The sequence below is a fragment of the Tursiops truncatus genome, chromosome 11 (genome assembly GCF_011762595.2).
Source record: "Tursiops truncatus isolate mTurTru1 chromosome 11, mTurTru1.mat.Y, whole genome shotgun sequence".
NCBI lineage: Eukaryota > Metazoa > Chordata > Mammalia > Artiodactyla > Delphinidae > Tursiops > Tursiops truncatus.
The window spans coordinates 75,636,192-75,659,222 of NC_047044.1; the positions used below are offsets into that span (position 1 = coordinate 75,636,192).

Here is a 23,031-nt window from a genome sequence, read left to right on the forward strand (position 1 = left end):
GAGCACGCTGTAGTGTATACAGAAGTAGAAATATCAGGCTGTACACATGAAATTTGTATAATATTAAAAACCAATGTTACCGCAATAAAAAATAAATTTTAAAAAACATATGCCTATCTTGGAGGTACAGGCTGTCTGAGCACCATATTCTAGAGTAGAATACTACTCTAGATCTTAAGCATCTTCATCTGTCCTAGTCTAGCATCCCAAACCTCTCCTTTAGGTGTTAAGAATGTCTACTCAAGTTCCAGTGGCTCCTGGGCATATTTTTAAAATTAGTTTGCTGTTATAATTCATTTAAAATGGAATTTGACATTCTACCTTGAACAGCCTGCTAAGTCAAGGGGAAATGACTCTTGCTGACCAACCAGATGATTTCTGGCTGAACTCTTTTTTTTTTTTTTCATGAAGCTGTTTATTCTTGTTATTAAAAGTTGGACTCAAGTAATCCTGGTTATTCTGGAAAAAGCACCTTGTTGTAGGGATCATTTAATCATCCTTTTCGACAGTCACCCCTCCGTGAAGCACCTTTCTTCTCTGACGTTAACGTATGAAAGTAGAGTTGTGGAAACAATGGTATATACGAGGCCATGGTTATAAGAAGAAGATAATAGTAGTCAAAAGAGACATTGTATTTATTGGGAAGTCTTATTGAGAACATTCTTGTTTTCTTCACATATGGTAAGGCAGCGTATATTGTAAGAAGTTCACCAGCAACTCCAACAGGATATAAGATGATAAAAAAAAATTATATTGGTTTTACACTGTAACGAGCCACACCGTAAAGATTCTTGAACTCACTTGGACCCCAGCCACAAGCACAGAAGTAGGTACAATTCCCATTAAACAGTGGACTACCTCAAGCAAGGCAGATGTCTGGAAAAATTTAAGTGTCTTCTGAATACTTTTATACAAACCTTTGTGTGTTCCTTTTTCCATATAAAAACGTATCATGGCAATAGCTAGTACCAGCCACCCCGCAGGCATAGCAATGTTGTAGAAGGTGAGCCAGGCGGTGGCCAGCAAGCCCCGGCGCCTCCTCTTGCCCGCGGCCTCCCTCTCCTCGCCGGCCTCCCTCTCCTCGCAGGCCTCCGAGGCGCCGCCGTTGGTGCCGGCCTCCTCGCTGGACGCCATGGTGGCCGTGCAGACGGGGGACGTGGACGAGAGGGGCAGGGGAGCGGGAGGGGGCCCGGCCGTCAGGCGCCCCATGTGCCGCGCGCAGGGGTCTCTGAACTGACTCTTCAGCATACTTTTGGAAGACCTGAAAATGTAGGAAAGCAGAACTAAAGGATTTTTAAGGATAGGTTTTCTCTTCCTACACCTTCTAGTTTCTTGATGTGTAATAGATGCTAGCACATCTTTATTAAGTTGATGTTCCTTGTCCTGGAAGGAACAAGACATGTAGGTTGTACAGCTTTGTTCTATTCCCAACGTTGCTTCCTTTTGCAGAATGAACAGCTGACTTTGGCTGATGTTTGCGGATACCTGCAGGATCTGATGTTGACTCAGAATAACAGACAAACCCTTCTTTTGACCTAGAGTTTTTGTTCCTCTGCCAGTTCAAATGAGGCTCCTCTTTTGTTCTGTGCAACCACAAACTGCCTCTGCTGTTTTCTCTAGGTTAATCACAGACAAGGCCCAACTGTTTGATATGTATCAGCTGAGAGTTAAACAAAAACCCAGACCTAAATCTCAAATAACCAGAGGAAGAAGGATGCCTCCTTATCAGCTAATGTCTTATCAAGTACCTATTGGGTCTTTGAATGGACTTGGACCAAGCACTTAATTGACTGGTACCACTTGGGATATAATTTATAACACATGGTATTAGGAAGCCTATAATTATTGATGAAAATGAAGATACAGCCACAATTTTTTAAAAACCACTGTGGTGCTCACTATCTCAGTATGCTGGTTAGACCTTTAAGACAGGTCACATTAATACACATGTAAATTGTATGTTAGTAGGAAACCACCTATTATCAGTAGAAATAGCCCCATTTTTTAATAAAAATCTCTGTATCTTAGAATTACTTGTTGGTGAAATGTCTTGAAAAGATTCACTCCTGCCTTATTATTGCCGGCCATTCTCATGCCCTGGTAACTAACTATAGCCTTTTACTTTAAACATTTCATATTAGCTCATCATTTCACCAGGCCAGTTGTCCATACCCCAAGTTTGGACATTCTGTGTTATAACAAACTTCCTTCCAGTGCTGGCAGACTAGCTGTATTTGACAACATGCCTGCACGTAGCCCCACACAGATAACTTTTTATGGAAGAGGCATTAAAAATCCCATTAGAAGCAGGTAATTCTGACTTTAAACAACAGTCATAGGTCAGGGTTCTGAATGAGATTCTAGCACACCCTAATTTAAGGAATTTTGTAAAAACATAATATTTGCAAGGTATCTATAATAATGTCTAGCACACATACTAAATTGCAGTTATTCTTATCATTTGACACCGTTCACTCTTTGGTTTGCCATACAAATTTAAGATTTAGTCACACTGTCCTTAATCTTAACAAAGACCGTTCTTTATTTTAATTCTAGCAAGGTCCAGGGTGTTTGGTTTTCTTTTCTCCTTTTCATTGTGACACTCAGGAATGTGTGAGATAAATGGTCCTGGAGAGAGTCAGGAATCACTGATTTGCTTTCAGATAAATCACCTGAAGCCTCCTAAATATGTGAAGTTTTGTTCAGAGACATACAGAGGTTCAGATTCTATTTTTTCTCACCCTTTATAAGTCATATTAGCAGAAAAATTCTTCTTAATATCAAACACAAGCCACAGTTCGCGCTGGTATCCTCCCACTCAGGGCCAGTGAAGGTGAAGAGCTCTGAAACAGTCCTGCTTTTATGTTTAGAGTAGTTCACATCCTTCTTTACCCACCTCCTCCCGAGGCCCCAACCCCTAGTCCCAAGGACCTGGTATTTAAATTTCAGTATACAACAGTGTGCAGTTCTAATTTCCTAAAAGGTACTCACATATTTACTCAGACTTCTGCTAGATTATACCAGGGGAAATAGACTCATTTAATCAAATTCAAACCATAGACACTGAATTAAACATTTCCAATATGTTCATTGGTAACTCTGATAATCAACTTTTATTGAGTACTGTGGTTTTTATGCTCTTTCTTTTTTACTTTTCAACAAGATAATTGTTTTGATATATTTCATGTATAGTTTTGAGATAGTTTTCCAGATTAAACCTCTATTGGGCTGCATATAGGAAACAGTGATAGATAAATGTTTCTCGGGACTCAGGAGATACAGTGTAAAAGGATCAATTCTGCCTAAGATTGGCCATGTTAATTCTCTGATTCCAAAAAACTTATGTATTAGCTGTTAAAAAATACTTTAAGATGAATATATCATTTTCTAATAATTTCTGATTATTTTCAGAGTGGTACAATAACAAATTCCTTTCTGACTAGTGACCTCTATTCATGGATGTATTGCTATAAAATAATCCACCCTTATCATTCATATTTCTGGGTAGTTGAGTAAGGTAGGAACTATTTTTGATATGCAGGAGCAAATACTGAAGCAGTGGGGTTCCATGCACTTTCTGTCAGCAAAGGTATCAACTGTCAGGAACCACTGATAAGTCCCATTTCAAGCCAGTAGAGTCTGGATAATACCAGACTACAAGACAACAGTTAGTGTGTGTGAACTGGCAGTACTGCCAAATTGAATTACCATTCTCACCCAAAATAAACAGACTTGAAGTTAAACAAAGCTGAGTCATCCATCTGCAAGGTATGTAGTGGGCTTAGCTAGGGAGAGAGACCTTTTGATTTGGCAAAGCAATTTTAAAACTACTGCCGTCTCTCAAAGCCAGATGTTGAAAAGGTCAAAGGGAGCTTTAAAATATGATAACGCTGTCTTGGAGTTGGGGGACATATGGTACTTGATAAACAAATGGCAGACTGAATGAATGTTAGGTAAGGTTTGCTCTACTCTGGAGCCGCCCTTAGCACAGAATAAAGAACAGCTCTCCTATCCTGACTTCACCAGTAATTTAATCTCACCAGGAAAAGTAACTTAAACTCTTTGGTCCTCAGTTTCTCCATGTGTAAAATAAGGAGACTGTAAAAGATGCTTTTTCAGTTTTGTCAAGCTTCTTAAGATCCCATGACCATAAAGGGCTCAGAGAGTAGATAGAGGATCTTGGTTCAAATAATCATTTCTTGAAAAACAAACTGTACGAAAAATGGTTTTATTTACAGCTTATGAGCCTATTCATTATCTTTTTTTTTTAATGGACTAAGTGTGAAAGTCTTTCAGGTACAGTGAAAAATAGGACGGGAATAATTACATTAGAAACCTCAAATGAGAACCAAAGTCACAGAAAGGATTTTGTTAAAATCAGAAACTCATTGTGTCAATTCAGCAACCACTAAATTATTAGCATATCCTTAGTTTTAGGTGTATTTGTCTTATCTCCTCAACTATAGGTTGGATTATGAAATTGCATTTTCATGGGTTAGAAACAGTCAAGTATTATAGATGTGATCTCCCTGGGAGCAGGATGCAATGCTGGATACTCCTCCCTTGTTCCCTGCAGTTCTTGATATAATGCTGGGCACATTTGTTCTTTGACACAATGTATTGAAAACAGTATTTGGGAACAGAAACTTTTTAAAATCACTTAGTGTAATATATTATTTTAAAGAAGAAGAAAATGCTACCCCAAAATTTCTCAGAATTGTAGTTCTTTTGATGTTCAGAATCACACTGAGACATTATACACAAAAACAGTATGCTTTGTGAGCCACAGAACTTCAGTTGAAAATTTTCACTTTTTAGCACGCTAACTATATATCTAAGTTAAATATCCTGTTTAATGGCCATTTATAAATTCAAACACTACCACTGGTCAGTTTTGTAAAATAGAATAAAAGGATGTTATCTGCAGTGTAAGTACAGCACACTGTCGAATTCTTTTCCTTAAGGTGCATAGTAAATGTACAGATAGTCATAGGCAACTGTTTTGTAATGTATTACATTTCTAATCTGTTATTCCTAACCTATTATAAATCTTTGCAGAGACAGAAAAATTGAATTTTTCTAATCTGTAAAATGATGCCAACTTCAACAAATAGGCATTCTAAATAAAATTTTTAAAAAGGAGCAAACTAAAAAAAAAAAAAAAAGAATATACTTTGAATGTTCTACCTACCAGTGAAAGGAACTGGTCTGATAAAATTTATAGGAATAGTTCTTAGCAAGTGAAATTAACAAAAGGGAATAAGGGTGGTTCTCAAAATTCTAAAAACCTGAATGCATTGTTCTTTTGCCATTCTTGTTGATGGAGCTGTTAACATTTTTGGAAAACAAAATTTTTTAAATAGTTAATGCCGACAAGAAGAACTTAATGCAAAGGAACATAGTAACAGTAATACCAGAATATAAACATGATGTGAATCTGAAATATAATCCCTACATGTATTACTTTGCTGTGTTTGATAAGCTTCAGTCTCTATAAGAAAGCAACTTGCACTTGTAGATTTAATCACTGTTTATAGAAAGGTGTCATGGCTTAGCCAAATTAGAAATAGAGGGCTTCCCTGGTGGTGCAATGGTTAGGAATCTGCCTGCCAATGCAGGGGACACGGGTTCAATCCCTGGTCCAGGAAGATCCCACATGCTGCGGAGCAGCTAGGCCCACACACCGCAACTACTGAAGCCCATGCTCCACTACAAGAGAAGCCACCTCAGTGAGAAGGCCTCACACCACAGTGAAGACCCAATGCAGCCAAAAATAAAATAAATAAATAGATAAATTTATTTTTAAAAAATAGACTAATTGCAAAGATGTTTATAGATCATGCTTTTAACTTAGGTCTTACACAGTGTAAAACTACATTTTTCGTGACATCACTCTGCCATTTTAATTATAGAATTATCACATTTTAGATCATTTGGTTTAATATTTGTCAATAACAGTTTATGCTGAAACCCACAAAACCTCCAAATAATATAGTCTAACACCCTGTATTTACAAATGAGGAAACTGAAGCCCAGAGAATTTAAGTAGCTTTAAGTTACTTAGAATTAAGGCATGGCACAAGTTGGGACTTGGACATGTGTATTGCTATGGCTAATGTGCCATTTGTTCTCCTTTTAACTGCAAAATGTTTTCCTCATATATTTATACCCTCTCCAAAATGGTGTAAAGATTAAATAAATAATGCTCTGACCTTGGTGCTTGGAATGAAGTAGACAGAAGACTTTTATTGACATAATAATGTGTTATGAATATATTTACAAGTTGTGTCTAGATTTGATGACCATAGGCAGTTGATGATTTATTGACCCCAGGACAAGTCTGTCATACTTTGACAAATTTGACAGTTTTCCGAACCCTTGGAAAAAACTTTGAAACAAAAACCTATTAGATACACTGCCTGTCTTATGATTGATCGTTTATTTGTTTGTTTGTTTGTTTTTCCTGATAGAAACATGAGTTCAGCTGGCCCTGAAGGGAGGAAAGTGATGAGAAGGTGTGATGGACTGATTGACTCACTGGTCCATTATGTCAGAGGAACCATTGCAGATTACCAGCCAGATGACAAGGTGATACAAGAATTAGATGTCTCTCATATTGAATTACTTATTTTGTCTTAGTAAGACTCTTCAGAGTATTCTTGAAGTAGCTGTTTGGGTTTGGCTTTATTTATTAACTGATTTGCTGAGCTTAAGATTTCCCATACATGCTCATAAATATTAATATCTACCTAGCCTCATTTTTTTTTCTACTTTCCAGATCCAAATTTCTAACTGTTTAACAACTCTGGATATTTGAAAGGAGCCCAAATGCTACATATTCAGCAGTGAAATTCATCTCTTCCCTCATCTCTGAACTTACTCCTCTGTATAAACCTTCTTAATAATTATTACCATCTACCAAATGAAAATAGAAACCTGAGTAATGTTGGACTTCCTCTCTTCCCTCACATCCCACATCCATTGGACAACAAATCTTGTGCATTTTACTTCTGAAATGCTCTTTAGTTTAACCAGTCCTCTTTAATGCTACTACTGCTGTCATAGTTTGTGCATCTTTTATACTGATTATTGTAGTCGACTGGTCTCTATAAGCAATATCTCCTCCTATTTTCCAAGTCCACGTGGCTACTAAACAATGTACCTAAAATCTAAAATCATTCTGAACACTCTTTAAAAGTAAACTAGAACTGCTCCTCAATGTTTTAAAACATTCAGCCTCTACTTCTTAGTGTTGTGTTCATGACCATTTATGATTTAGCCCTAGCCTTTCTAGCTGTACTCATTTCACTCCCCCAGGCACCCTGCAGTCCAAGTGCACCCTGTTGCATCCAATTAACCTTGTAAGATCTAAAGCCTAAGAGGTCCTGTGGTATAACACTTGCAAAGGGATATCTATATGTATATGATCAATATTCATGTCCTGTTTTCTCAGGCCACAGAGAACTGTGTGTGCATTCTTCATAACCTCTCCTACCAGCTGGAGGCAGAGCTCCCAGAGAAATATTCCCAGAGTATCTATCTTCAAAGCCGGAATATCCAGGCTGACAACAACAAAAGTATTGGGTGTTTTGGCAGTAGAAGCAGGAAAGTAAAAGAGGTATGTTGGGGGAGGCCTTTGAAAGTATAAGTGTGTGTGTGTGTTTCTGAGTACTTAGTGTATGTCAGGCTCCATTTTCAGTTTTTTTAAGCCTTATATCTACCGTATGAGGTATGTATTATTAATACCCTCGTTTACTGATGAGGAAACAGAGGGTACAGAAAGGTTAATTCAGAATAATTCAAGTTAGTGGAGGAGATGGAATTGAATCCCAGGTAATCTGGCCCCAGATTTACACTATTAGCCATCAAACCATACTGCTCTATGCCCTGCAGGTTAGGAAGTAAGCTTAATGCCACATGGCCAGTGGCATAGCATTGTTTTAACATTAAAAGCAGCCCTGACATTCAGCTTTAAACATTCTAAAAACAAACTTTTACATCGGAAAAGCAAACCCCATACATAGGAAGGACTGCTGTCCAGACTGGCATTTCATGAAATAGAAGGAATGTGATCTCTCCTACTCCTCAAGAGTATCACGGTGTATGTGAACTTGGAGGACGACTGGTAAATTTAGAATCCTGATGCTATCCTGGACAACTTCACAAGACTCTGAGGGAAGAGGCCTGTTTTTCTTATCTTCAGAGTGGATGTGACTAATTTAGCTTTTAGCTTAACAGCAGCCTGAAAACTATTCTAGAACAGTCAATGCTTAATTCTCTGCATTCTCTCTCGCTGTGAAATGTAAAGTTGTGAGTATGGGGTATTGTGAGAGAGAAATAGTCATTATGGGCTAAAAGTTAAATGATTGTGAATCATACATATTTGCTTTTTCATTTTTATTTTAAGGGCTTCTTATTATGCTAATTATTAGTCTCCCTAGACAAGACAGTACTTCTGGTCTCTTGGTTTGGGTGTGGAATTATAGAAATGACTTGAAGGCATTAATTTTGGATTTCATCGTGTGTGTGGTTAGCAATACCAGGACATGCCAATGCCAGAGGAAAAGAGCAACCCCAAGGGCGTGGAGTGGCTGTGGCACTCCATCGTGATACGGATGTATTTGTCCTTGATTGCCAAGAGTGTCCGAAACTACACTCAAGAAGCATCTTTGGGAGCTCTCCAGAATCTCACGGCAGGAAGTGGACCAGTGAGTATCATGCTTACTTTTAAAAATAATGGCATTGTAGACACACCTACATTAAGTTCAGAAATGACAGTGAAGTAAGAACATAAGTTTTCTCGCTTCAATCAAGACAGTTCTCAGGAATTGCCAGAGAGAGTTCGGCTTTGCAGGACTTTCAGCCTCAGCTTCTGCAAACCCAGGTCAGACTGCGAGTGAAAGACTCATTGGTATTTATGAGTATCAGTCAGAACTCTTTCTGTTACAAGTCTCAGAATCCTACCTGAACTGGCTTAGGCAAAAGAGAGGAATTTCTTGATTCATATAAATGAAGAGTCCAGGGTGGGTTTTCCTTCTGTCATGGTGGGACATAGGTGCCCAGCAATTGTATTTGTGATTCTCTATCTCTGTACTCTGTTTTCCTCTGTTGGTTTCATTCTCAAAGGCTAGCCTCATATTACGGCAAAGATAGCCACCAGTGATTTCAGGCTTACCTCTTATCCAGCTCAGTGTCTCCACAGGAAAAGAAACTACTACTATTTTCCCAATAGCTCTGTTAAGATCTGGGGGAATGAGTCTCACTTGCCCATTTCCAAACCAGTACGTGTGGCCAGGAGCCTGTAATGTTCTAATTGGCCAAGTCTGGGTTATGTGCTCACATGTGAATTTCAGGGGCAGGGGTTTCAGTGAGCGAGGGTCACTACCACTTGTACCACATGGAGTGGCTCCCTAATGGAAAGTCAGAGTGTTGTTACCAAAAGGAAGGATGAACGCTAGAAGGCAGAGACAACACATGTCCACTGCAGTTGGAAAGGCTATCTGTGCTTTTGTGTCCCAGAAAGTCAACTATAAAATAAAGAGTTACTTCTCTTTCCAGATGTACTTTATACCAGCAAAATCAAAATATTAAAAAGAGTAAAAACTTACAAGGTCCTGTGATAAACCATAATGGAAAAAAAAATGAAAAAGAATGTATATATATTTATAACTGAATCACTTTGCTGTACAGAAATTAATACAACATTGTAAATCAACTATACTCCAATAAAATAATTTTTTTAATTACTTTAGAAAAGAGTAAAAAGTTGTTCCTTTCCCCATGTATTTTACAGCTTGCAACATAATGAAGGATTCTATAAATATTTAATTATTTGAACTAAGCTTGTATTCTTTGCCTTGATCATAAAATGATTAAACTCTCCCCAAGTAGTTCACTCTATGGCCAGTCTAATTATCCACCATCATAGAGGAAAGCACTCTTGTTGATAACAAAAATATTATTTATTCTTTACTTGAGAAACCATGTTCATTCTTTAATGAACCATGTTCATTCTTTGCTCAGTTTTGAATTGTGAAATACTAAAACCAGTATTTCTCTAATTTTAGCACCGTGGTTAAGAATACAACCCAATTTTAATCTCTTTGAAATTCTTCAGAATGTACTTGTGCGCAAAGAGAAAGAAATGGGGAGTGACCAGGGAGCCCTGACAGACAGAAAGACATAATTTATTGTCTTATCTTCCCATTTCCCCATGCTTGGTTTCCCAAAACCATTTCTTTCATTTTCCCAAACTACAGAAGCCCTCTTATTAACTGACTACCAGCCAACTTAATAGAAAAGGTCAGAAATTAAATTGCTGTATCTGTATGTATTTAAGCTCACTGTGCTCTGAGGATGGTTCAATATGAGCTAACCCTTTAAGCTTGGATTTTAGCCTCTTCCACTCCAGAATCTTTCATGGAATCCAAACTATCCAGAGGTGTTTCCATGTTTCTGTCAATACAGGAATATTTGCCACCCAACATACAAGAATATGCCATTCTGAATATGTAGTTTATTCAGACTACATAATTCCTTTATTCATTTATCAAACAAACAGTATTTGAGCACCTTCTACATAAAAGGCACTAGCCTAGTGCTAAATATATGGTGGTGAATAAGACAAAATCCCTGTGTTTGGTAATAATCTAGCTGGGAAAAAGAAATAAACAAACAGAAATCTAAGAGTTCCAAGTCCAAAAGGAATCCAAGCAATGGATTTTAAATCATACCTAACCTTAGACCAGTCCAGTCCCCTGAAAGGAGACCTACACTAAACTGGTATTAATCCATACTCAAGGCTATTAGAGTTGATCTTGACTAGAGATTTATAGGAGAAAATCATTAGCAGCATGGGACAATGATATGAGGACCCTTTGTTCTTTTAAGTTACAAGATGCTTTTTATTAAAATTTTGACTTACATGTATATTTTTTCTAATTATTACTTTCCCTAATTTTGCTATGTTTAGATGGTGTGATAAAAAAATGCCTGGCTTTGTAATTTCTAAAAGGAATCACTGAATAGAAAAACATGAAAAGCAGACCATTAAACATAGTTCCAAAAAATACCCAGTCCATTCACCTGTGTTCATAACTGAGACAGCACTGAGCATTGATGGCCATGTGCCTTAGATGGCAAAGAACCTGAACTGGACTGAATAGCTTCTAAACGATAAATTCTATAATTTTAGTATAAAATTATGGCAGTAATTTCTTGCTGGTAAGAATACCTTAATGTAAACTTTATTAGTTCAGGTATAATGGTCATTATTTTTTAAATGATACCAAAAAAACACAAAATAATAAATAAGGAAAGGGGATGGGTTGATAAAATTTACCCATTTAGCAAATTCTCTAAGGATAGTGTAAAGTATAAAGTATAAAGTACAGTATAAATAACTCCTGGGAGTGTAATGTACAGCATTGTGACTATAGTTAACAATATTGTATTGTATATTTGAAAGTTGCTAAAATAGTGGATCTTAAAAGGTCTTATCACAAGAAGGAAAAAAAATTTGTGACTATGTGTGATGATGGATGTTATCTAAATTTATTGTGATAATTATTTTACAATATATCAACTCATTATGTTGTATATACATGTAAAATTAAACATTCATTGTACAAGTTAAAAATCATTGAAATAAACAGTTTTCAAGTTTCTAAAACACTTTAAAGGCACTTAATTTGATGTCCAATGAAAAAAAACCAAAATGTGTTCCCTGTCTCACACCTTACACACAAATCAGCTCCAACAGCAATGAGATTTAAATGTGGAAGGTAAAACAATAAAGCTTCTAAATGATAACATAGAATATCTTCCTGACCTGGAATAGGGTAAGATTTCTTAACAGTAGACATAAAAAGCACATAAAGTCAATATTTTATAAATTGACTACATTAAAATTATTAACAAGCTATCAAAAGACAGTAAAAAGGCAAAGCACAGAGGAGGAAAAGATTTTTGTAACATATATAAGTAACAAAGTTGGTATCTAGGAAATAAAAGAAAACTCATCGATTTAACAATAAAAAGATAGACAACTCAATAGAAAAATGGACAAGAGATTTGAACAGGCACTTCACAAAACATAATGTATATATGGCCATTAAACATTTGAAAAGGCGCTCAACCTCAGGGCAATATGAACTAGAAGTGCTGTTTGTAAATAACTAACAGTCATTCTCACAAATTCCCTAAAGCTGGAATATGAAATCTCTATTTGGTAAATCTGATTGTTTATTTTCCTTAATGAGCAAATTCTAAAGACCATTCCACATCAGCCTCTCCCATTTCCCTCAATGAATCAGAATTCTGTGATCATTTTTATATACTAGGCCTTGAGATGACAAAGAAAACGCTATGAGAGAGATAGAGCTGGACGACATTGACTCAGAAGAGCAGAGCTTTTGCATATGAGGAAAGATAATCACTTAGATGGGCCATTGGGAAGAGAGAGGGATGCTAAATCTACCTCCATGTCCAAGGAGGAGTTGTACAGAATGGCTGCAAGTGAAGGATTCTTCCCAGAGGAAAGAAAAGAGTCTAATGGAATGTTCTGCAAATTAGTGAAAGACAAAGTGTAACTTTGGAACAAACATTGCAAAATAGTGGTTATTAAACTTCTTTGAGTCATGGACACTTTGAGTATCTAATAAAAGTTATGGACTCTTTCCCTGAAAAAGATTACTATAAACACAAAAATAATTTTAAGGACCTCCTGTTCCCTCCCTGAAACCTATCCTGGATCCTGTATTAAGAACCCCTTTTTTAGACGGTACGGTGGAGAATGTAAGGAGGGCGCTGTGCAGGAGGTAGGGGAAGCAAGCAGAGTTTAGATAAACAGAGAAGATAGACACCCTGAAGAATGGTCAAGAATACACGGATTTTTGGCATGGTAGCCTCATGTTAGCTTCAAATAAAAATATATAAAGTTGCAGACACAAGCTAAGGTCTTAGTATTGTTGGACGTTTGCTGATGCTAGGAAGGGCCTAGTTGGTACTCAGACCCTGTGAAAGTAGGTGACCAGCCTAATTCCAAACAAGGTTTGCCTCTGGTGGACCTAGACCTGGACCAGCAACTTACCCATGCAGCCTCTGATACAGAGAATAGAGTTACAGGTAATCTGACTAGCCATACATTCCTTCCTTTAAAAGCCCATTATCTCTTTCAGAATAAACTAGCTTTTTAGAAATGAATAAGTTTATTAAATATGTAAAATGCCAAAATTTGAACAAGACAAACAGAGAAGATGAATAAGCCAACAACCAGTAAATACATTGAAATAGTAATCAAAGACATCTCCCTTTAAAATTTTTCTCAGCTCAGTTGGCTTTAGAGCTAAGTTCTACCAGACCCCCAAAGTTGAAATTATTCTTATATTACACAAATAGTTCAAGAAAATAGAAAAAGGGAAAAAAACTTACCCACTAAATTTTATGACATTAGTGTAACTGTGATTGTAAAACGTCCTTTTCTTTTCACAATGATGAACTGAAAATGTGAATAAAAAGATTATGATAAAAAAGAAAGGAAAGGGAAAGACAGACCCATTTTATTTATAACCAGATGCAAAAAACATAATAGCTAACCAAATCCAGTGTTATATTTAAAAATACTGAATAAACTGTCTGTATCCAGTAATTAAATTGAAAACCTAATAAGAATTTAAAGAAAGTATCTCTAGCTTTTAAAACATCTCGCTCAATCTCTAGTAATCTACAGAAATTAAGAAATTTTAACCATGAAGTAAAATACAATAGTATTTATAGAATATGTCTCACAAAACAGATGCCAGCATCAGTAGCTCAGACAGTTGTCCAGAAAGAAAATGGCCTTCAGCACACACGAAAGATGCTGCATGTTGGTGATCCAAGTGTGAAAAAGACTGCCGTCTCTCTGCTGAGGAATTTGTCTCGGAATCTTTCTCTGCAGAATGAAATTGGTAAGTCAGTATAAGTGTCTAGATGTAAAGTGTATATATTGAAAATACAAATGCAATAAAACATTGTCCTTATCACATTCTTTTTACAATGATGAGCTGAAAATGTGAATAAAGAGCAAAATGTGATAAATACAACTGGTTTTTGTGTACCCAGACATCAAGCGTTGGCTTTCGCACTGGTCTCAAATAGGATTTTTCTTAATATCCAGCTTTGTTTTTGTTCTAATTACTACCAAAGAGAAATTTTAGACCGTACTAATAATTAATGAGATAGGTAATATATTTGATATTTCCCAGCCCTCAGCTATGCCATCCAGTGAAGTCTTTTTAAGCCATGTCTTTCAGAATGTTCTCTGTGTGGCCTGCTTAAGCACCAGTCTTCTGAAACATTAAAGAAACACACACACACAGCGGTTGTTCACCTCAGAACCTTGGCCATTGTTGTACTAGAAAAAAATGGTATGGTTGGACAGATAATCACAAGAAGAAGGAATCATGAATATAACAGATTTGGCATAGGTTTTAGAATAAATATGATGAAACACACTTGCCCCTTTTTTTCTAAGTCCGTATTATTGACAAAGATGATAACTATGTTACACTTCCAAATAACATTTTTCATTCATTTTCTTTATACCTGAAAATGTGTTTTGAATTAAGTCATAAACTATAAAATTAGATAATAGGAAGATAATGCTAAAATTACTCATGCTTTCTAATGCTCCATAAATTAGTCATTTCTGACAATTTAAAACTCAGTTTTTCAAAAATTCCACTAAATTTTTTTTTGTTTTTTTAATGGATTGGATTATTTTGAAATCTACACACACACACACACACACACACACACACACACACACACACACACACACACACACACACACTGACACAGTGCCAAAAGGTCTGTGGTTATGTTTTAACAATGTCATTTTCAAAAACAGCCAATAGCACAACATGGAACAGGAGGTTTCATAGAATGCCTTTGTGCCCATTATGAACGTAGAGGGCCTGGAAATTTTTCAGTGAATCTGAAAGAAACCTTGCCAAAGGCACTGTCTCAAAATTATGAAAGTGTTCTTCTCATTGTCTTTCATGGACTTTTGTGCTGCACTTCAATCAGGTGTATTATCCTTTGACTTATTTCTTCTCAAATGAAATGTTACGTCCATCTTTAGAGCATAGCTGATGAGAAGAACTGCGCTCTGCACACTGTGCCTATGCCTTCAGGGCAGAAATGCTGTTGTCTCAAGTTCCACAGTCCTCCAACTGTTGGAACAATACAGCTGTAGCCCCACAATTTATATAAGGTGATTTCACTGATCAACCTCCCCATGATTGTTTTAAGGACAATCGTGAGAAGAGGCTTCAGCAAGATAAATGCAATTTTTGAATTCCAAATTGGCTTTATGTCAAATATGTAATTTGAGTAAAAGTACTTGTATTAATTCAGGGTATTAATAGCCAGGAATAAATGAAAATCAGTTTGAAATACAAGCTTTGTGTTTTTCATGAGAGATTTCTAGGCCAAGTAAAACTTCCCATGGGCTGACCTGGAATGAAGTCATCACATTTCACTTAGATTTAACAGAAATAAACTTGAAACATATTTTCTTAAAAACTTGAAGATAGGCAACTTAGCATGGTGACGGAGTAACAGGTCTCATGCAGAAGACATTGGTCTGCATCCTATAATGTTACTTTGCCACATGTCACCTTGGATAGTCATTTAACTGCCCTAAACCGAATGAAATTAGTAATCACTACAGAACAGTGTTTTTCCAGGGATCAGATAACATAATGTATGTGCAAGCACCAGCATTAACTAAAATCTCCTTCAATAATATGACATTGAGCTATAACCCTCCAATATCATGATAGGGCCTTTGATTTTATATTTCACTATTAAAGATCTAACTTTGTCTCAAAGTGCATGTATTTACTCAGGCCCTCAGGGGGTGTGTGTGTGTGTGTGTGTGTGTGTGTGTGTGTGAGAGTAGAGAGACGGAATGACCCCTCCTTTACTGTACTGTAGTGTTTAACTTTGTCTATGTAAACAGTTATACTACTCTTCTAAGAAAAACAAACATGATATAAAATGTTAGAGATTCTAACTTCTCTTAATTCTCACTCCTCCTCAGACATAACCCAAAGTTTCAACCGTAAAATTGATCTGTAGGATTGAACATTCTTGTTGGTCATACTGAGGGAGGAGAGGTGGAACTCTCTCAGCAGGGATCAGTCTCAGTGTGGGCAGCCTGGTCTCAGCCAGCCATTGATGCACCCTGCAGAGAGATCAGTTGTACATTTTCTGTTGTGATTGTCTCACACTTGTTTTCATGCTGTCGACCTAAATTCAGCAAAAGGAAAATTCAGGTTCTCAAGGCCTTTCATTCTGTGGTTTAACTTAGTAAGAGGAGGAAGCCTTCTGGTAGTTACTCACATCTGTGGAGAGCTTACTATGTGCCGGGAACTGTGATACAGTTAGCACATGGTAACTCATTTAATCCCTCAAAACAGTCCTGTGAAGTAAATACTATTATTATTCCATTTTACAAATTGGGAAAATGCAGCATAAAGAGGTTAAGTAACTTACCCAGACCACACAGCCATGAAGTGGCAGAGACAAGACTAAAACTAAAAAAGTGTAACTTCAAAGACTGAGCTCTGAGCTCCTAACACTATGCCAAGATGCTTAGACAACAGTGAAAAAGGAAGTGTTCAGGCCTTTGAGCAGAAGGTATGTCTTTCCTGTCAATCAGGTCCAGGTATTATCAAAGGAAGACATATGGTTCCGTTCCTTTTATTGAGTACCTCTCTATTTTAGGCATAGTGATCGATGCTGGAAATCCAGAAATGAATACAATAATTGTCCTCAAGCAACTCATGGCTCCATTTGGAATTCAGACAGGCACATAGCTAATTACAGTCTGGTATCAGAGAGAGAAGTGCAGTTCAAGGTGTCACATAAACTCAGATGAAGAAAATAAAATTAGGCAGAAGTATTTGTACAAAGCAATAGAAGCATGCTCTCTATCTTTCAAGGAGAGTCCAAAGTAGTTACAGGAAAAAAAAGCATACATGGAAAGAACTTTTGCAAAATATCAAGTATAAATTCATATTGCCTGAAATATATACCATAGGACAAAGTATAATGACATCATCAAATATTAATACCTCTCTTGTTACTACAGAAAAAGCTAAACGAAAACCCTATAACCAAGATTTTATATATGTAGTGAAAAAATAAATTTTAAAGTTTCTTTACCTTTTTTTTTTAATAACGGTTATTTACGTATTAAAGAAACTTTGGGCAGTACAGATAATTTTTTTTTTAATATTTTTAAGTCACCACTAATACTATTGTAGAAGAACAAGGGCTGTTACTGTTTTAGTGTATTTCTTCTCAGATTTCTTGTATATGTGTTTATCCTTTAAGTATACCGGTTATTTTCACATAGAATATTAACAAATATTTTCTTGTTATTATACATGCTTCATAGATATGTTTTGGGGTGCATAATATTCTTTGCAGATGTGCTTTAGTTAATCATATTCATATTATTGGGATGTTTAGGCTTTGTAAAATTTTTTATGATATATATAATACTATAATAAAGATCTCTGCTTTTACCATTTTTAAAGTGATGTCTTCAGGATGAATTCTCAAAAGTGGAAATACTGAATCAAAAAATGTGAAAATTTAAAAAAAATTTTGACATTTCTGTCAAATTGCTTTCTGGAAAGATCTCCAGTACACTGAGCACAAAGTATCATCTTTTTAAAAATATTTTTTTTTTTTTTTTTTTTTGGTAAATTGAGTATTAAAATGGTTACATCCTTCCATACATTTGTTAGCCAAATGTTTCTTCTTAAATGTTATTGGGATCTTGAGGTTAAGAAACAATCTTTTTAATCAAGTGTTCTTTTTTTCTTTCATTTGTAGCCAGAGAAACTCTACCTGATTTGGTTTCCATAATTCCCAACACAGTCCCAAGTACTGATCTTCTCATTGAAACTACAGCCTCTGCCTGTTACACATTGAACAATATAATCCAAAATAGTTACCAGAATGCACGGGATCTTCTAAACACTGGGGGCCTGCAGAAAATTATGACCATAAGCACTGGTGACACGTAAGTCCTTTAGCATCTGCCTGTCAGCGTCTCCCCTTTCCCCACCACCACTCTCATATGTAAATAATGCAGTTGTGAATGTCCAGGCATTGAGTACCATGGGCAACATGGCCAAAAAATAAGATTGTAAAGCTGGACCGGATCATCTGTTCCAGTCCTTGGTGATCAGGCAAGTGAAAGCTGAATCGTCTAAGCCAAGTAGTTGCTCATTCTCTTCTAAAATATCCAGAAATAGTAAAACTCCATAGCTTATCTGGGTCGTGCATTCCAGCATTTTATTGACCTAATTAATTGTTTCCCAGAATCACAGCTGTGATTTAAAAAGAGAAGAAAGTAAGCAAATTGGAGTCCTATGGACAAGGAGTGCCCTTTTCCTCACTTAAATATGTGAAGCAGGTGTCACCCGTAATAGCATGAGGAGGGGAAGTAGGAGGCAGCGTAACAAGAAATCCTTGCTTTCTCAGTTTTCTTTATCACATCTCTTCCATCTCTTATTCTCTTTTGAAGTAGAAGGTTTAATGCATGTAAGTCATCCCACATCCTTGTGTCTGTGTCTTCAAATATTCCCCATTTTAAAAATAAAAGGTGAAGAAGAGAATGAAAAACATTGTGTAACCAAATTATTACTGTTAGTTAACTCAGAGTGATGGGATCCCAAGGGGGTATGAAGAGTATTATTTTTTTCTCTTTATATGACTCTGAATTGTTTGACTTGTTAAATAAAGTTAGTTTTGTAAGTAACCAAAAAAGAAAACAAATGTTATTATAGGCCAGTTCTAATGAGTTGCAAAGCAAACGGACTTGACCTGTAGTAGACAAATGTGTGCTTGGCTGTGCAGAGGCTAGCATAGGGATCTGTGGTATCCCGAATGAGCACAACCCTTCCCCCCACAGCCCCGCCCAATTTAGGCCCCTTGTGCTCTGCAGTTCCCCTTTGGCAAAGCTCACATGGAAGGAGGACTACATTCAGAGTCACATGATTAAAAGGAGCCCTAGTTAGAATGTCCATTTCCCAAAAGCAGGGAATATTTACCTGCTCCCAAGAAGCAGTTGCTCAGCCTTTGTGGAAAGTATGAATTATTGCTGCAAAGCAGAAACGACTATTCCAAGTTGTCATCCAAACTTCTAACCAAATCTCTATAAGACAGTATGACTTTAATTATTTGAGTATTCAGATGTAAGAAGCACATGGGAATACACCATCACTTTTGGAAATTTCTTGTAGCTTAGAAAATTACAGGGTGTGCTATTCTGTTATTTTTCATTGCACTGAGTGTCCCATTTGTAAGCCAGTCCTCATATGCCCTGTCTCCAAAAAGAAAAAAAAAATTCAACAAGGAACTCCTACCAGTTGGGTCTACTGTCTCTTCCTTGCTAGAGTGTTGTACAGCTAACCCATAATTTATGGGCTAGCCTGATAACCACTCACCATTTACATTTCATCTTTGAATAAATGAGTTCCAAGCAACCAACTTAATGAACAAACTTCATGACTATAACACCCTTGCAATTTAAGAACTTACAATTTTAAATATTAGAGATCCACAGTTTTCATGGATTTATTAGTACTTCAGTTATTAGCAAGTGATTCTGAAAAGTCCCTGAGGTACTAAAAAAAAATCTGTAAGGTGCTAATTTTACTTACCCTCCTTACACTGCTGGTATGAAAGGCAAGGTCTTTTAGCTATTAAATGAACCCAGCATGGGCTTCTTCATACAGCTTTGCATTCTCTGTTCTTGGTTGCATGCTTACAAACTCCTGTGATAGGAAAAATAAAATCTTTGTTTCTTTGTTAAAAGAAAAAATGCAGCCATGTGCTAATTCAAGTGATGGAAGAGAGAGAAACCTAAGAAAGCACTGATCCTTAGCCAGAAACAAGAAGTTTGAGACAAATTTAAAAGCAGAACATCAAAAACATATACAAATAATAATAATAAAGTTTAAAAAAAAAGTACATATAATAATAATAAAGTTTAAAAAAAAAGTAAGGGGACTTCCGTGGTAGTCCAGTATTAAGACTCCAAGCTTCCAATGCAGGGGGCTCACGTTCGATCCCTAGTCGGGGAACTAAGATCCCACATGCTGCACAGTGTGGCCAAAAAAAAAAGTAAGTACAATGTCAAATTCAGTGCGGACTTGGATTTATAACAGGAACACACTTTCCATTTGCTATATACAAAAACATAAATTTTGAAACTATATTAAAATAACAGCTGCTCCAGTAAGAATTTATTAATTTGAAAAAGGTACATAATCCCTACATTCATGGAGTCACTAAGTCTAAGAGTTACACATATTTTTCAAGCGTTTGTACTATATAAATATGCGTTATAAATATACAAGTATTTTCTAAAAATATGTAATATAAATGTACAAATATAAATTTTATGCTATAAATAAATTCAAGAAATTATAAAACTCTAAGAATACATGCCTTATAAATATCAGGAATTTGCTTTATAAACTATTTGTTAGCACTTTGCTAGTGGTTTGAAAAGATTTTTAAAAAAACAAAAGCACCAACGTGGCCCCTGGCCTCCTAAAGCTCACCATCTAATCTCTTGTCATGGTGAGTGGCCTGACTTAATGCATGGCTCCTGAGTGACAGCAATTGAAGAAGATTTACAGAACGTCCAAAGACAGCATCCAGAAGCCTCATACTTTCTCACTGATCTCCGAAAAATGTCCTTTTCTTCTTTTCAGCTGTGCTTCCAACAAAGCAAGTAAAGCTGCTTCTGTTCTCCTATATTCTCTGTGGACCCACACGGAGCTCCATAATGCCTACAAGAAGGTAAGAATGCTAAAAAGAGCCAGATAATAATGTCCCGCTTGACTTGACCCTGGTGAGAAGTCACTAAAAACTGCATTTTCTTGTGTGAAAATGTTGTTAACCTTTCACATTTCTGTTTGCTTATTCAAAGGCTCAGTTTAAGAAGACAGATTTTGTCAACAGCCGGACTGCCAAAGCCTACCACTCCCTGAAAGACTGAGGAACATGAAAAAGTGCTCTCAGAAATATGAACCTCATCATTCTCAGTCACAAAAAGCCCCAAAGGAAAACACCTATTTTTCTACTTCCCAGCCCAATAAACTTCAAAAAAGCGTGTCCTGTTGCTGTCCTTTTCTATATCCATGGTCCCCAGGATCCAGAAAACAAAGAATCAAAATATAATTTTATTAGTTCTCCAGAGGACATTTGCAAGTTTGCCACCAGTGGATACTGGCAACAGGCTCGATTTTACCCTCTACAAATAGTGGTCTTTTTGATCACGGCTGACGGTGTATGTCCTACTGGAATCGAAATGTGAATTCATGTGGAATGGACGTTAACAGACTAAATAAGGAAGGAAGCTGCTGTATTACTAGGATTTTAAAAGTTTGATTTACATTTATATTCCTTTTCTGGTTTCCATGTTTTGTCACTCACGTTGTCATGCACGTTGCTTCACCATTGAGCCATGAGTGTCTTGTTCTGCAGTGTTGAAACAGAATGGAAACAACAAGAAATATTTGTGGGGTTATCCAGGTGAAAATGTAATGACAAAATTACTTGTTTGTTTACTTTGTGCTTGTTTTTATCCTCTTGAATTTTTTCTCTGATTTTCAATGAACTTAAGAAATTTAGGTCACAGAACATGCATGACCATAAGGAAAAGAAATTGAAAGGAAGTGATCATAGCAAATTTAAAAGTCTTTTCTACAGAGAAAGTCAACTATGGTTATGAAATTCAGTGTTCCCTCAAAATACTGAATAAGTAGGATTTTTACTTAAGGAAATACTTCACCTATATTAACACCATTAAATGCAAATCTCTTCTGACAGTAGCATTCAGTGTAATCTATTTCCTGGACTTCTTCAGCCACTGCTATGGGCTGGTGGAAGAATGGACTCTACTGTTTGGCTACAAAAGAAACCTAGGCCTCTCAGACTACTGGACCAGCCAGGGCCCTGAAAACACAGCTCATTTTAATGAAGTACATTATCAACCAGCCCTACTTGGCCCAACATTTAAAAAATAGAACCACTAAACTCATGTGACCTTCCTTAGGCCATTATTTTAAGTCAAGGAAAAGCTAGAAAAAAAATGAAGTTATGTTGAGGAAAAATGTGTCTAGGCCGTCCAGAAATGATACAAGAAATACTAATGTTTTAAAGTTGACAGCATCATCTATTGAAGTGAGTCTATATTAAGTGTTATTTTAACTGGGCTGTGATTAATAACATTCAGATAGAATTAATCTTCTTAACTATAATTCTGTTATATTTTGCTTTTTAAAAAAAAAAATCTGACAATATCTGTTGTAAGAAAGTAAGAAGGAAAAAAATCCTTCAGCTCCTTTTGGCCAGAAAAGTGTAATAGGAAATAAATTGTCACTTTCAATTTGAATGTGTACTTAAGTGTTTATTATATTTGTTTTGTTTTGGTTTTATTGGCCAGACAGCTTGTGGGATCTTAGCTTCCCAACCAGGGATTGAACCCGAGCCTACGGCAGTGAAAGCACCAAGTCTTAACTACTGGACCACCAGGGAATTCCCAAAGTCTTTATTATATTTGGAACTTAAAATTTTTTCAATTTCAAAAGCTCAGTGAAGAAGACTTAGGTTACTAACCTAGTTCAAAATGAAATTATTTAGATACCAATTTTTAAAATACTGAAGAAAGAAATTATATCCCTTTTATCAGAATTCTGATGATAAGCATTTGGAGTATATTTATTCCTCCAGAGAATTAATGTATATTCAAGAAGTTTCTGTGTTTTTAAGACATTAGTAGAGCCTTCAATAGTACTAAACACAAAATGAGGCAAAAATAACATTGCCTGCCTTGGTATCTGTGAGTATCTGATTTATTTGTGTATCTTGGTGTATGTGGTATGATTGACATGACATAAATTCAACTTTAATTACTAAGGATTTAATACTTCGTAATTGCTGTATTTCTTCCCT

The 23,031-nt window shown here is 36.3% G+C and overlaps 1 protein-coding gene and 1 pseudogene across 1 annotated transcript in view; one reads left to right on the plus strand and one right to left on the minus strand.

Annotated features, from left to right (window-relative positions):
* Positions 1-21,477, plus strand: part of PKP2 (plakophilin 2) — an 83,839-nt gene extending 62,362 nt beyond the window's left edge. Inside the window, exons 7-13 of the mRNA XM_019935366.3 lie at positions 6,471-6,588; positions 7,454-7,618; positions 8,535-8,708; positions 13,796-13,949; positions 17,893-18,082; positions 20,787-20,874; positions 21,005-21,477. Coding sequence (XP_019790925.1) covers positions 6,471-6,588; positions 7,454-7,618; positions 8,535-8,708; positions 13,796-13,949; positions 17,893-18,082; positions 20,787-20,874; positions 21,005-21,073 — 958 coding nt within the window. The 3' untranslated portion in view covers positions 21,074-21,477. The remainder of the gene's footprint in view (positions 1-6,470; positions 6,589-7,453; positions 7,619-8,534; positions 8,709-13,795; positions 13,950-17,892; positions 18,083-20,786; positions 20,875-21,004) is intronic.
* LOC101316164 (very-long-chain (3R)-3-hydroxyacyl-CoA dehydratase 1-like) lies at positions 475-13,927 on the minus strand (annotated as a pseudogene).
* Positions 21,478-23,031: the final 1,554 nt, after the last annotated feature.